Source organism: Alligator mississippiensis, chromosome 4 (assembly GCF_030867095.1).
Source record: "Alligator mississippiensis isolate rAllMis1 chromosome 4, rAllMis1, whole genome shotgun sequence".
In the NCBI taxonomy this organism is placed as follows: domain Eukaryota; kingdom Metazoa; phylum Chordata; order Crocodylia; family Alligatoridae; genus Alligator; species Alligator mississippiensis.
In genome coordinates this window covers 22,429,673-22,444,719 of record NC_081827.1, presented here as the reverse complement: position 1 = coordinate 22,444,719, position 15,047 = coordinate 22,429,673, and the positions used below count along the sequence as shown (strand labels likewise).

Sequence of the window (15,047 nt, the reverse complement as noted above, 5' to 3'; positions counted from 1 at the left end):
GCAAGAGACACTTCTCACTATGCTTCTCCTGTGTCTATGAGGACATTGTCAAATAGACTACAATAACTGCTTGCCTACTGCTCCTCACCTTCCTTCTGAGAAAGTCCTTTCCATAAATTTACAAGGAGAATGCACATTCTATAATAAATGCCATACTAGCCAGAGCTGTTTTGGTCCCAACTTGTAAACAGTTAACAGAAAATGTAATGGTTATAAATTACAAGCATGCATAGGAGACACTAAGCAGAAAAGACTCTGGAAAGATCTGGCTTTTTGAATTGTTGCCTCAGTTAGCAGAGTTGGGCATGCACATTCACGACACGTCACAAAACACCTGGCAGGAACATGCGGTTGTTTGTTCTGACATAAAGGTGAATGACCGATGTAATCGACAGGTGAATGTATCAAGTGTGAGTGAAGGTGATTGATAAATTTTTGACAGACAGTGATTGACAGGCCTTTACCCAGAATGATTAGATAACAGACACTGCTCTGATTTTTGGGAATAAAAGCCCATCGTCTGAAGCACTGCGAGGGAGTGTGAGCGCACGTGGGCTTGTGTTTGGAGTGTGTTCGAGTCTTTGGTGATGTGTGTCTCCACTGCTTGGTGTCTGTGGATTGCTATACTTTGTAATCTGGACCTGTGTGGTGCGAGTGGTATTTAAAGCTCCTTGCGGAGGGCTGAGCACTGATACTACTGAAAACACCCTGTTCCAGGGGCGACCTCCTGTCTAATTGGATATTCTACTCAGTTTGACTTTCATTCTGCTCAGTTCTGACCTTAGATTGCCACTGTTTGACTTAACTTGTTGTTCTGGATTTGGATTCCAGTTGATTACAGTTTTGCTGCTCGCTGTGGTCTTCTGTGTTACATTTGGTGAAGTATCACCTTGTTTTGTATTACTGTGTGTGTTTCAAGTTGTTTCGTCCATACCTTGTTATTGTTATCACCATCTTATTTTCTCTTCCCTTTATTCCCTGGTGTTCAATAGACCTTCTTCTATGTTTCACCCTCAACCTTGTCCTTGTCTGCATCAAATATACTAGCAAAATTCAAGCTAGGTGTCCAGCCAGCTATGTTGCGGAGTTTCCATTGCTGGTCAGCCTGATTTTAACCAACAATCTTGCTCCACCCTTGATTCACCTTTGCAGGGTTAAGTCTCCCAGATTTGGTCCTTGCAATACTAGGAGTAAGAAATTTACTCTACTGCTAGTATTCAGGAAACTGTACCAAGGCCACCATCAACTCTGCTTTAATTATGGTTTATTTTATTCCCTATTGTAATTATCCAGCTTTTAAAAGTTTCAACATGTTGATCTTGTCTGTTGATATTTTATCTCTTTTCCAACACAGCTTCAAATTAACAAATGAATGTTCTTCATTTTCTTGTTTGCCCCTTGGTTTCATCAATGCTGTCACTAGCTCTGGGAGCAGAGCTAGTTAAGCTCAGTTTCTCTTCAAAAAACTTACAAACACAGTCCTACATTTCACTCTGGTGGGTGGGTGTATGTTGTGCTGTGTGTGTATGTACAACTTGTTGGTGATGGAGTAAAAATCTATTTTGGATGTCAGCAATACTTGCATCTGCTTACTGAGGGTAGCATCTGGTCCACTGGACCAGACAGCCAACTCTCAATGAGTGTAAAACTGTACTGGTAAGGCCAAAAATACATGAAAAAAAAAAATGGAAGGGGTGTTTGGTCCTCCCCAGTCTGTAGCTATAAGCTATAACTTACTGATGCTCCCTAACAGAAGATGACAGAAGTTGTAAATTGTAAAATGGTCCCCTACGTAGTTGGGTCACGGAGACTAAAGGCCTGAAGAAGCCTGTTTACTGCTCCACAAGTAAACCTTGCTTTTCAGTTCTTTTTGTTCACTTATGCCTGTGCTTATTGAGACCAGTGATCCCTACATTCAGGGAAAAAAATCTGACCCACTATTTAATCTTCGCCTTTAATGTTTTCACATTTCTGCCTCTGCAGCCTCTTTACCCACAAAAGGGAAAATATAATTAATAGATTTCATAGATGTTTAGGGTCTGAAAGGACCTTGGTAGTCACTAAGTCTGACCCCATGCCCTGGGCAGGAAAGAGTGCTGGGGTCAGGTGAATTATTCAGTGGGACAAACTCAGTGTCTTTAAATGGGCTGAGGTCCACAGACTTCAACAGGCCTCTCCTGATTTCAGCAGCTAAAGATCTGGCCCCTTGTTTCTTACTTGTGTAATGGCATCTTCATTCATCCCAGTAAGAGAAGAGCTGTATGCCTGGTGTCTAGTACTCTGACTTTTAGTTTGCAGGTTTGTTGTTATGTCTGTACAAATCTTCACTGCTTTTGCTCTGGAGTCATCCTTCAGCCCCAGAAAAAAGCAATGCACATCAAGAAAAGAGGACTGGGGTTCAATATTGCACTCTGTTGCACAGAAATAGTGTTTGTTGACTTCAGTGGAAATTGCATACAAGGAACAATTTTTTTTCCCAGGGTTTGGATAGCCCATAGTAAAGGGGAAAATACATTGGCTTTAGATTGATTACAGTACATAGTATTGTATTCACTCATATGTATTTGCAAATGAAAGGGTCAACGCTTACCCAGCCCATTGCTGTCTGAGGTGAAGCACTCCAAGGGGATGGGGAGTCTATGTGCCTGGGTGGATAGCTGGTAACTACTATTCTTCCTGGCAGTTATTTGTGTTCCTTCTAGTTTCCAGTGTGTTTGCAACTTGTTACACCCAATACTCTGACTTTTCCTTGACTCTACACGTGCTTCAGAGATAAGTCTTGTGTTCTCTTATGTATTTTTTTAACTCGCTATTTGGTGTGGCATCCTGCTGAGTGGGATGTTTTGCCTACTGTTTTGATGTCTTGTTGCAATATTTGTAGTAAGTATGTGCAGCTCCTGTAAGAATTACTGTTTCTCCTAAATCCTTTAGCAATTTATCAATCCTTTAGCTTATCAATAAGTTAACCAGGTACTAGTGAAATCTTCTATTGACTTTTTATAGAAATATGTTGTTTGCACTGTCAACTATAACTTTTCCCTTTAGTATAGATTTTAACAAATACAATAGTCTGAAACACCAACTTAAGTCAACAGGGTTTGTGGGGGATCAACACTCCTGAAATCAGACCATGGCCCTACGGCATAATAAAAGAAAAAAGAAAATACTTGAGGAATATAACTATTTCACACTGCACTGTTTAGAAGTACATGCTAGTAGTGTTAAACAGACTTTCATGCGAATACTGCAGATAGAATAAACCTGCATAAAAACTACATTTCTAATGTAGTCTACTAAATTACGACAAATTTAAGGAACAACAGGACAAACTTAAAGAGCCTGTTTTCCAAGACAGCATAATTTTAGCTATATATTACTATGTTAAGATGTGCTTTTTTATCCAAATACACTAATCCAGTGCAATCACTTATGCATTGTTATTAACTGCTTTAATCTACAATTGTCGTATTTAGAGAATATTTTTTTCAAGAACATTCTGAACAAAATATGAGACAACCAATTTTTTCTACCACCCGAGAACCATATAGGAAAATGTTCTTATGCTATCTCTAAGAACAGGCCGAGTCACTTAGTAATTCAACAATTGTCACCCATGTCACTTTCAAAGTAATTGAAATCCCTTCTGATTGATGTTCAAGGATTCTTCAAGCTTCCTTATCAGTATAAATATTTCCTGGCCAGCCTTCTTATCCTATCCAACTGGGTCCACAACAGTTTCTTGTGATCCCTTTTACTATTAGTTCATTTCATTTCATTTCACTTCAATTCAAATTCTATCTTTTCTAGGAACCAACCTGTGAGCATACTTTCCTTCTTCATGGTCCTACTGCACCCATCTTTTTCTCACAGATACATTTGCTCCTTGTTGTTAATGCTTTTTGCTCATATAAACTACAATATTACATGCTGTATTTTATTGTTTTCATTAATTCCTTGATTTAAACAATTCTTGAATACATCTTATGATTTAAATGTATGCATATTGATTCCAATGACGTCAGTGGCGATTACAGGCATGAACTGAGGGCATGATGTAGCTCTAAGTCTCAGTTACTCACTACTTACTTACTATTTATGCTTAAGAAATGCATGAATATTCAATGACTTGCTACTCATAGATATTCTTCCCCCACCAAGCCTAACCATAGCATGCTAGCTACCAGAGACTGACAAATGTTTTACATCAATCATAGAGCAGCAGTTTTTTATCTGCATCTCCAGAGATAAATATAACTGTGGCAGACTCTCCATGTTTGGTTGATGTCCTAAATCAAAGATGTGTGCTATAAATGCATCCTAGTGTTAAGGTCCTTCCAGACACTCCTGGGTACCTTCTAATACAACAGAACCATGTGAGGATCTGGTGTCAAAACATTTATACTTACACGTCTATTTTGACCTTTCCACAATGATCTTTAAAACAAATCTAATTAATTACAGATCTCAGATAAAAATAATGTTTGTGATTATCTACATAAGAGATAAGCACCCTTTAATCTTACTTGGTTTACCAGGGAATAGTAGCACCTGAAAAGTAAGTAATATTTAGTCACCATCAACATAAAAAAAGTAGAATCCTTGATCCATTTATTTAGTGCTTTAGATCTTCTTTCTTTTATGTCATGAAAGATAAATTCATACAGGGACACTGACAACATCATAGCTTTCAAAGTGCATCACACCTGTCACCACATAAATAGTCCAGTGACTTACTCTAATCCATCTTCCTCTGACCATCACTCATGTCAAAACAGCAAGTTCAAGGAGTACTTTCTTCACTAAAAGCAGAAGTCTTGGTTTACATTTACCAAGAGGAGATTATGCTGTGAGGAAGGTATCAGTTTTGACTGATACACTGTCAGTCAGTAAACAGCTCTGTTCTGAAACTCTTGGCACTGCTAATCAGGTATTTCACATTCTTCTCTTCATCTGACTAGCATAGAAATAAGTTAATATCTTTTACCTTAAAAATAAGAAAAATACTTTCAAAAGGTTCTAGGCCTAGTTCACTTACATTCCACTTAAATAACTTAATGCAGCATCAGGCAATTTAAAACACTTGATCCCAAGCCTGGTGAAATTAAACCACATCATTCCTTAGTTTGCATATTTCCTCATATTACCTTTCTATCTCTTTCATTACATTCCATAAATTATTAAAACCATACTGACTCCATTGCATTAAGTTCTAAGTATTAGAAACACAGCTAACTAGTCTGCAAAGCCATCAAATTATTTTTATTTCTATTTTTTAATCTACTACAAAAGAAAACCAACCATACTTGTAAATACCCTCTTTCTCAGAGTTACAGCTTCTAGCACAACTAGCAGCTCCAGAAATTGTCCCTGAATTATTCAGAGTAGCCTCTAAACAATTAAGTGGTACACATTAAATCACTCAGTTGTCTGAAAGATGACAGCTTTATCCAGAAAAAGCACCTATGAGTTTATTATTATTATTATTATTACTTGTATTAGTGTTAGGACTGATAATCTTCACCGTACTCACATGGTACTGTACGGAGGTAGAGATTGTCTCGTATAATCTGCTGGAGTTCGTGGTCTACTGAGCCTTTCTGAAACCGTAAGTTGAGGTAGTGACGAAGGTCCTTATCAACAATGCCTCCTGTAAAAGTAACAACAGATCCACTGAATAAAAGACAATGGAAAACCAGTCAGATTTTCAAGAAATGTTCCCTTGCTTATCACAGAATCAATTAGTCACTTGCAGGCTCTGCCACTTGACATATCACTTTCTTGGATGCTTCTGCCATAAGAAGTGATTTTAAGTAGAGAAACATACAGTTAACTGCTGATTACCAACTATTTTTAAGAATGAACATGATTAATGGAAACTATCTGGTTAAATCTATAGACTACAGGAAAAAAAACAACCCTGCATGAAAAAAAGCATCATGGACATATGTCAAGCATTTCTCTGCACATAGAGATAATGTGAATTATACTCTGTATAACTGTACAAGCATTGCTTACTCGCTTATCAAAAGATAACATTTTTCTTCCAAACATACATGTATGGAATGTGAAAAGCTTTCACTCCAAATGCAGTCAGTATGAAATGTAAAACAAATAGTCTCAAATATATGTAATGCTAATACTAATATGTAATGAATAACCAATAACGTTTTCTTAAAATTATCCTTATATCTGGAAAATATATAGTAGCAATCAGAGTATGCTCATTTCATTTCCTCCCATTGAAAGCAATCAATAGTAGTACTATAGAATCTCAAAATAAAATTACAAACTTTAATGTACAAGGAGGAATTCAGGTTGAAATCAGTCTCTTCCAGTTTTACTATTACTTTAAACCAAAACAGCCTAGCTTAGCTTATCAGCCCACATACTGAAGTGATGCTCAGCTAGTGACTATGTGCATCATATTCCTTTATTAAGAGAGCTACATAAATCAAATATACTCTGATTAATAAACCATGTCTAGAAATACTTTTCTTCTGTCTCTGTGAAATTAGACAATGGTTTGCAACTATAGGCAAAAGTCTATGGATAGATACATTTCTCCAGAATTCTACTTGAAACAGGAAAAATATAGAACATTATTACCATACTGCACTGTGGCATATACTTGGAAGATGTAGCATCAGATTGATTTCTAACTCATTTATACTTATCCCCAAATCTTCCAAAAAAGGTATTTGTATTTAACCACCTAATGCAAGTATTTTGACTCTGAATTCAGAAAGACTTTCTTGCTGACATGAATAAATATCCTCCACCAGCCTACTTACAGCCATCACACTGAAAGTCGCTGTAAACATCAAATAGTTATAAAACAGTACAGTAAAGGATAAAACAACCATTTATTTATACTTATAACAGGTCAATAGTATTTCTACGCTTGTATTTTTCACCAACTTCAAAACCTTTTTGTTCAAATCCCACAATACAGAATGGAGGCAGACAATGGTCTTCCAGTAAGTGTATAACATTTGAGTGTTTGTGCCCAAAAGCTTGCAAAGAACAATTTTTCCAACTATTTAGTAGGTCAGATAAAAGATATCACATCTACCCAAAGAACCTCATCTACTTAAAACTTGTAAATAAATTCTGTCAGGTCTAGTCAAAGGCAGAGAGCAACAGTCTTCTGTAAGAACTATTGTCACAAGAGACAAAAAGTACCTGTGTGCCAGTTTCTCAGCTGCTCCGAACGTGCATACAGTAGGCGTGCTGCTCTACAGGTATCCAAGCTGGGCTACTTTACTGCAGCCCTTTGGCACCACTGAACCCTCTTTATAGTCACAGGCTTTGTGTGTACAACCAGACCATCCCTACTCCTGCTAATTTATTATGAGATTACAGAGAAATAAAAACTGTAGAGAAACTGCAGAGAAACACAATCTGCTACTGATTGGAACTAGCCGTCCTTTTTGATTGGGTATAAAGAGTAGAGGTCCTGCAGCTCTTGTTCTCCTTGCCTTGTCAAATAAGCAGAACATGTCTAGTGATGCAGATGCTTTCTGGCAGCCTGAGAAAATGCCAGCCATAGAACAACAGCTGTAGTCTGCCTACTGACATAAAGTAGGATCAGTCACCTTATAGAAACACACTGACATGAGGAAATTTAGTAGTCAACATGAAGCCTTGACCTTAGAAATGCAGTTGGGTTTTTGTTTTTTTTTTAATTTATACCCATCTTCTCCAAAACACAATTATTTATCTTGTTAAACAAATGCACTACAACTCCTTGAATGCTGGAGAAAGAGATTCACCTGATACAGAACTTTTTTTTCAAGATGATACAGTACTTTTTCCAAAAGGGAAAGTTTTAAAGACAGTGCAGACATGCACAGAGTATATGCCTTCCTATCCACAGATGCTATATCTGAAATCAGCATCAGCTACGAAGCTCGTGCTTAGTAGAATTATTACCAACCGACAAGCGCAAGTGCGACACATTGTCAACAACCCATGATTACAAAATGTAACATGACAATTTTGTGTTTTAAAATCGGAACCAAAGACGATTCAAATGAACTACAAGCAGAATTGGTACGTTTCAGCTTTCTACCACCAAATCATTGTTCTCAGGATTAACTGAAATTTTTCATTGTTTGCAGCATAGATTATATTCTGGATGGCTAAGGCTGGAGAAAAGATGAATTTACATACACAATAAAAAGATGGATGGCATTTTTTAAAGTCAATATTGACACTTTTCTACTTCATTAAAAAAAATAAACCAAACAAAAATAGCCCCCCTTTGCGTCTCTGATTCCACTGCTCCCAAGGCATGCCCTGTTTTCTCTTCAGAATAGCTATTATCAAGGTGGGCAAAGTCATCCGGCCAGCAGTGGGCTCCATTTCCCAGCAGCCCCTGTCCACATGACTGGGGCTGGTCTCCATGGAGTCCCCAGCCGCAGCTGTGCTGTGATACCCTAAGGCTGGGGTTGCCAAGGAGACCAACCCCAGCCATGCTGGCAAAGCACGCACAGCAGGGCTGAGCAGGGGGCTGCTCCAGAGCCGCTGGGATCTTACGGGCAGGGGCTCCTGGGAAATGGAGTCCAGCTGCCAACCAGGTCCACCATTTTGCCCACCACTGTATTAGATCTTTAAAATGTAGGCAGTTCTAGTAGGCTGATCCTATTCCCATGAAACCAGCAGTTCAGCACAGCTGGTGACTTCCGTAGATGCTGCAGAACTTTTTTTTTGCAGAGACTGTAGTGATTTTTCATAATGAAAGAAGTCACCATCATTTAAATCTCAGGAAGTCAAAATCAGGAGTGACATGAAAAGAGGAAAAATAAAAATAGGAATGTGATCTTTAAAAGCCTGATGCAAGAGTTAGAAAAAGCACACATGTCACTTATTTTAGAAGGAAAAAGAAAACAACTTGACACTTTGCAGCATCAGATCCTTTGGAAGTGGCAACGTAACTGATCAGAAAAACCACATTCACTCCACCTCAATTTTTTTTTTCTGGCTCCCATAAGAGAATAGGTTTCTGTACCATATAATGCTTCATTTGTTCTTTAAAAATACATTTAGATTAAAGGCACTGTGTTTTGAAGAAACCTTTCTAGAACAAAGAAGCAGAAAACTAAGCACTATTTCTGATACTGATAGCAGCTTGATACAACTGTAACTTTACTAAGTACTGGGAAGCTGCTTCATGAGTGAGCCCTGTGCCACATGAAACCCCACTAAAGCCCATCAGAATGGCTTGCAAGACGAAGTCCTAAAAATAACAATAAGCCTAAAATGGTCTAAAAATCTACTACTTTAACCAGTGCAAGAGCTAGTATATTGAGGAAAACATATATTGCTAGTTTCATAGACCCACCTTGAGACCACAGTTAAAATTTAAATTTAACCATGCAACAGGCAGAAAGTCTCACATCTTCCTGTAGGGTGCTTGTAGGTTGGAAGCTACATAGAATATTTTTTCCTGGCTTGGGGTATACCCTGTCTTTAAGTTACATTTCAATTCAGTGAAGCATGCTGCTTTACTAGCGGGGAAACACAGGACATAAATTAAATACTTCCAGTAATGATCTGTTTCATAATGTATATCTGTTTAAGGTACAGCTACCAATGATGATGGCAGACTCGTAACCGTGACTGAATTTTATTCTGCACATTATAAAATTAGATTCACTTGGCTGAACTAAAAACTGTTCTGTTTGCATGTTTTATCCAGGAATTTAATAAGCAAAGTGTACTGTTTTACAGTGTTCTAATATATTTTTGTGTCAAGTTTTGCTCTCTTCTCAAAAGCTAGTAGTAAAGCCCATTTGGTAACAAAATATGGTAAAAATACATACACACACAAACACAAAAGGACATTAAACTGTTTGTAGCTCATTAAAAGATTCAAAACTGAAGAGAATAATGGCCATTTCCAAGAAAATGACAGAGATAAATGTAAAGAGGTTTATAATTTTCTGTAGCCCTGAATGTTGTAAATGCCTTTTCAGAATTTCCTATTTTGAAAACTACAGATGCTACAGATGGAACATTACTGCTGAATTTTATTTTCCAGAGCTGGGCTGGTTGCAGAACATTAATACTCTTCTCATTCTTTCAATATTAGCTTTAAATATTTTATTCCTTAGCCTTAATACAATTTTTCCAGTTATAGCCCCCTTATAAATATTTTTGAGAATGTTCACATTACAACTTTCTCACCTTATATCACAGGATTTCAGTGAAGTGACTCTTTTGGACCTGGTATTGCTTATATTTTAACAGTATAATCAATTGCATCTCAACCGTGAATAATTTGCCTTGGAGATTTTATTCACTGGGATTAGTACTGAGAAGATTTCAGTTTCTGTAGTTCTATATTTGATAACAAAACTTATGAGCAAGCAAATTTCTTACATCTCTCCAGACTCATGTCTCTACATGACTTATGTGCCTCAGAAAAATAAGAGGCATATGACACAAGATCCAAATCATGAAAACAAGCAAGCTCACAACCTTAGGCTATGTTATGAATAGAGATCCGGGTTTTCCATGAAAAAACAGAGAACACCATGAAGTTTACATTTCATGGAGGCAAATGTGGATTTCTACTTTTACTGGCGAAAACTATGGATGCTGCAGTTTTGGAACAAGCTCTCTAAAGGCTGGCAGAGTTGAAGCCTGCAAGGGGCTGGGAGAAAATGGGAAGAAGGCGGTCAGGCAGAGGGTGCCATGTGCATGTATATGCACATGGCCACCAGGCAGCCCGGAGACTAGCTCCTGCAGGAAAGTGTGTGTGTGTGGAAGTGGGGTGGGAATTGAGGCCCCCATAGGGAGGGAGGGAGGGAGGGACGAAGTTGGGCAGGGCTAGACCTGGGGCACTGCCTGGGGCTTGGGGCCTGGGGCAGCAGTGTGTGGCCACAGGGCCCCGGAGGGGAGCAGGATGGTGCTGCAGGCGGCTCATCTGCGGGGTGAGGAGTGGCTCCCCACTGCTACATGCACATGCACTCCTGGAGCACAGAGGGGACCTGTGCCCCCCCAGATCTGTGAGTGGGGCGGGGGGGGTGCACATTGCCTGCTGCAGGCCCACGCCCTGCTGTCCTCCCCCAAGGCCTTGGCAGCCTGGTGCATGTGACCAGGGCCTGCAAAGAACCTCAGGGCCACATACGAAAGCTGCTTGCTGCTGTGAGCTCCACGCTGCCATGGCAAGGCATCCCCTGTGCACAACCCCACATTGCTGCCCCCACTGCAGCTGCACAGAGGGAACGTATTGCTAGGGCAGCACAGAGCTTGCAGCTGTAAGCGCTTTCCTGTGTGGTTCTGGTGTTCTTTGCAGCACCAGATTGCATAAACTGGGCTGCGGAGGCCCTGGAGGAAGGCAGCAGGGCAGGAGCCCACAACAGGCAGCACACAGCCCCCACCCTGCGCACAGAGCTGGCGGGCATGGGTCCCCCCTGTGCCCCAGGAGTGCACACAGCAGCAGGGATCTGCCCCCCCACCCCGCTCACCCAAGCCTGCAGCAGACAGGCAGTAGGTAGTGGGGGGGAGCCAGGCTCCAATCCACTGCAGGAACCACCACCTCCTGCCAGAGACAGGGGGCTGTGGTGCCAGGGCCCTAGTTCCATAGCCCTGGCGGCTGGCGGCCCCTTCCAGCAGGGCTGAGGGAGCAGGAGCTGTGGGAGTGGGGGACTGAGGGGCACCAGCACAGCCAGGGGAAGGTGGGGGACTGAGGGGCACTAGTAGGGCCAGGGCGGCTCTGGGAGTTTTGGGATTTTTATCAGAGAAGTTGCAATTTTTTTATCTGGGAAAACCAGGATTCCTGGTTATGAAACTCCCTCTCTCCATTTATCCCTCTCCCCATTTCCTGATGACTGGAAAAGGGCCAATGTGGTCCCCATTTTCAAAAATGGGAGGAAGGAGGACCCAGGAAACTAAAGGCCCATTAGTCTTACCTCAGTCCTGGGGAAGCTCTTTGAGAAAATGATCCAGGAGCATATCTGCAAGGGACCAGCAGGGGAGTTTATGCTTAGGTATAATCAACGTGGGTTCATTAGAGGCAGGTCCTGTCAGACCAACCTGGTGGCCTGCTATGACCAGGTCACAAAAGCCTTGGATGCAGATGTCACGGTAGAAATAGTCTTCCTGGACATTAGGAAGGCCTTCGACACTCTCTCTCACCCCATCCTCATTAAAAAATTAGGCGCCTGTGGTGTCAATGCCTATACAGTCAAATGGGTCACAAATTGGCTGGAGGGCCACACCCAGAGAGTGATGGTGGATGGGTCATTTTCAACCTGGAGAGATGTTGGCAGTGGGGTTCCCCAGGGCTTGGTCCTTGGGCCTACACTGTTCAACATCTTCATTGGCGATTTGGATGAGGGGGTGAAAAGCACCTTGTTCAAGTTCGCAGATGACACTAAGATGTGGGGAGGAGTGGGCACATTAGAAGAGAGGGACAGTCTATGACTAGATCGCAACAGGTTACAGAGGTGGGCAGATGAGGATAGGTTGGGTTTCAATACGGACAAGTGCAAGGCGTTGAACTTGGGGAGGGAGAACCAGCAGCACACCAACATGTTGAGAAACTCCCTTCTCATCAGCACAGAGACAGAGAAGGATCTTGGAGTCATTACAGACTTCAAGATGAACATGGGCCGCCAATGTGGGGACGTGGTCAGGAAGGCTAACTGCACCTTGTCATGCATCCATAGATGTATCACGAGCAGGTCCAAGGAGGTGATCTTCCCCCTCTATGTGACATTGGTCAGGCCACAGTTGGAGTACTTTGTCCAGTTCTGGGCGCTGCACTTCAAGAGGGATGTGGACAGCATTGGGAGGGTCCAGAGGAGGGCCACTCGCATGATCAGGGGCAGCAGGGCAGGCCCTATGAGGAGAGGCTATGGGACCTGAACCTGTTCAGCCTCCACAAGAGAAGGCTGAGAGGGGATCTGGTGGCTGCCTATAAACTTGCCAAGGGGGACCAGCAGGCTATGGGAGAGTCCCTGTTCCCACCAAGCACTACTGGGGGTAACAAGGAACAATGGCCGTAAGTTGACTGAGAGTAGATTCAGGCTAGATATCAGGAGGCACTACTTCACTGTCAGGGTGGCTAGGAGCTGGAACCAACTTCCAAAGGAAGTGGCGCTTGCCCCTGCCCTGGGGGTCTTCAAAAGGAGGCTAGACAGCCACCTAGCTGGGGTCATTTGAACCCAGCATCCTTTTCTGCCCATGGCAGGGGGGTCAGACTAGATGATCTGCTTAGGTCCCTTCCGACCCTACCAACTATGAAACGACTATGAATCATATTGGCCTCATGAAAGTGATCCCTGTTCTATGTGTTACATTTGTCTAGGCCGTCATCTGTTTTGAAGTGGTTTCCATTAACTTCAATGAAATATGCCCATTTTTACCATCTAATGATATGGATACCTATTTTGATGGTTTTTCTTTAAATCTATGGTATCATATAAAATGACAATTAACATAATACACTTAAAAAAAACCAGTATTGCATTATTATTATCCTCCTATTGCCCACATCATGGCCCAGGCAAGAGCTGCACTCCACTTTATGCTGCTCCTATGAATCATGGTGCTGGTCCTGCCCACCATGCTGCAGCCTCAGCCCCAGCTGGTGGCATGGGGCAGCATGTGGTGCCCCAGGCACTGCCTGTGCTTCTGCATGAAGTGTGCTGGATGCATCTCATTCTGGAGGCCATCGCTGCTGTGTCCACACAGACCACCATCATGTAAGTCTACACAGGGCTGGGAGCAGGTCAGGGCCCCAGGGCTAGAAGCAGGGCTGGGGGGTGGCAGGTTGGGAGTGAGGGGAAGGAGCATGGCTGGGGGTAGAGGAACTGTGCGTTGAGAGCGAGGAACACCAACAGGGCTAGGGGGCTGCAGGTTGGCAATGAGGGGCACAAGCATGGCCACAGGGTGGGGTGGGGGACTGCAGGTCAGAAGTGAGGGGCACCAGCAGGGCTGGGGGGCTGTGGCTTGGGACTGAGGGGCAACAGCAAGGGCAGGGACAGAACACTGACATATCAGGGCTGCTCAGCACCACACAGCAGCTGGGGGGAAAGCTGTAGTTGGACTCGTGTCTTGGTGAGCAAGGGAACAGGGGGAGCTCTGATTTCCCATGATAAGTGATGAAAATCATCACCAAAATATATAGGCATGTTAAATTTATTTTATTATAATGATTTGAGGCACATGTAGGCTTCCAAATTGCTTTAAAATTGCAAATATATCAATAAAACATTGCGTTCAACTAATATCTACCTATATAGTGGCCTTTCATGATAATGGTTTTTGGGTTTTTTTAGTCAGAGAATTCGGGATTCTTAAACAGAGCAAACCAGGATCTCTATTAATGAGCTTGAACAGCAGCTATTGTTAGAAGAGCTGACCCCTGACCAAATTCTACAAGACTTTCTGGCCCCTCCTTGGCCTAGACCTCTGAGTGTCTCTCATAAGACCGTTAAACACAGAATATTACTAGTCGGCTGCCAGTGAGTAGTCCGCACCCTGCTGCCCAAGGAAGGGGATCTTGGTGATATTAAGAACTGATGACTAGTATTGCTCCTGTGTACTGATTACAGATTCCTAACTGAAGCCCTGGCCCACCTACTCAAAATGGTCATGACCTCAGTTACAGGTTCCCAACAGACCTGTTGCATACTCAGCAGAACCACCCAGAGGAACCTGTTTCTGCTGCATGACTTGCAGGGGGCTTCTGGACTCTTCTGAACATCAGGCTTGCCTCCTTGCATCATCCTGGCATCTGTTTCTGTGGCACAGGTATGCCATCCTGGGCCCACCGATGATCCTGCTTAAAGAGCACCAGGAGTTCCTTGTTACTTCTGGAACAGGCAGCACTGGCTCCAGTGGGCTGTCTGCCTGCTACTAATGAAGAGGCTCAGGACCTGATCAATTTGGTGAACAGGGTGTCTGGCTTCCACCTGCAAATTGTTCAGCACCTGCTATTTGTTGGTAAAGCCTTCCACAGGCAAGGGAAGCATGATCTGCCCAGCCAGGCCAAGATGGCAACTCTGAAAAGCTGCAGAAACCAGCTGACAAAA

At 42.2% G+C, this 15,047-nt stretch overlaps 1 protein-coding gene across 1 annotated transcript in view; it reads right to left on the bottom strand.

The window, feature by feature from the left end:
- The window catches only part of MAGI2 (membrane associated guanylate kinase, WW and PDZ domain containing 2), a 1,249,850-nt gene that overhangs the window by 879,243 nt on the left and 355,560 nt on the right, over window positions 1-15,047 (bottom strand). Inside the window, exon 2 of the mRNA XM_019487511.2 lies at window positions 5,531-5,647. Coding sequence (XP_019343056.1) covers window positions 5,531-5,647 — 117 coding nt within the window. The remainder of the gene's footprint in view (window positions 1-5,530; window positions 5,648-15,047) is intronic.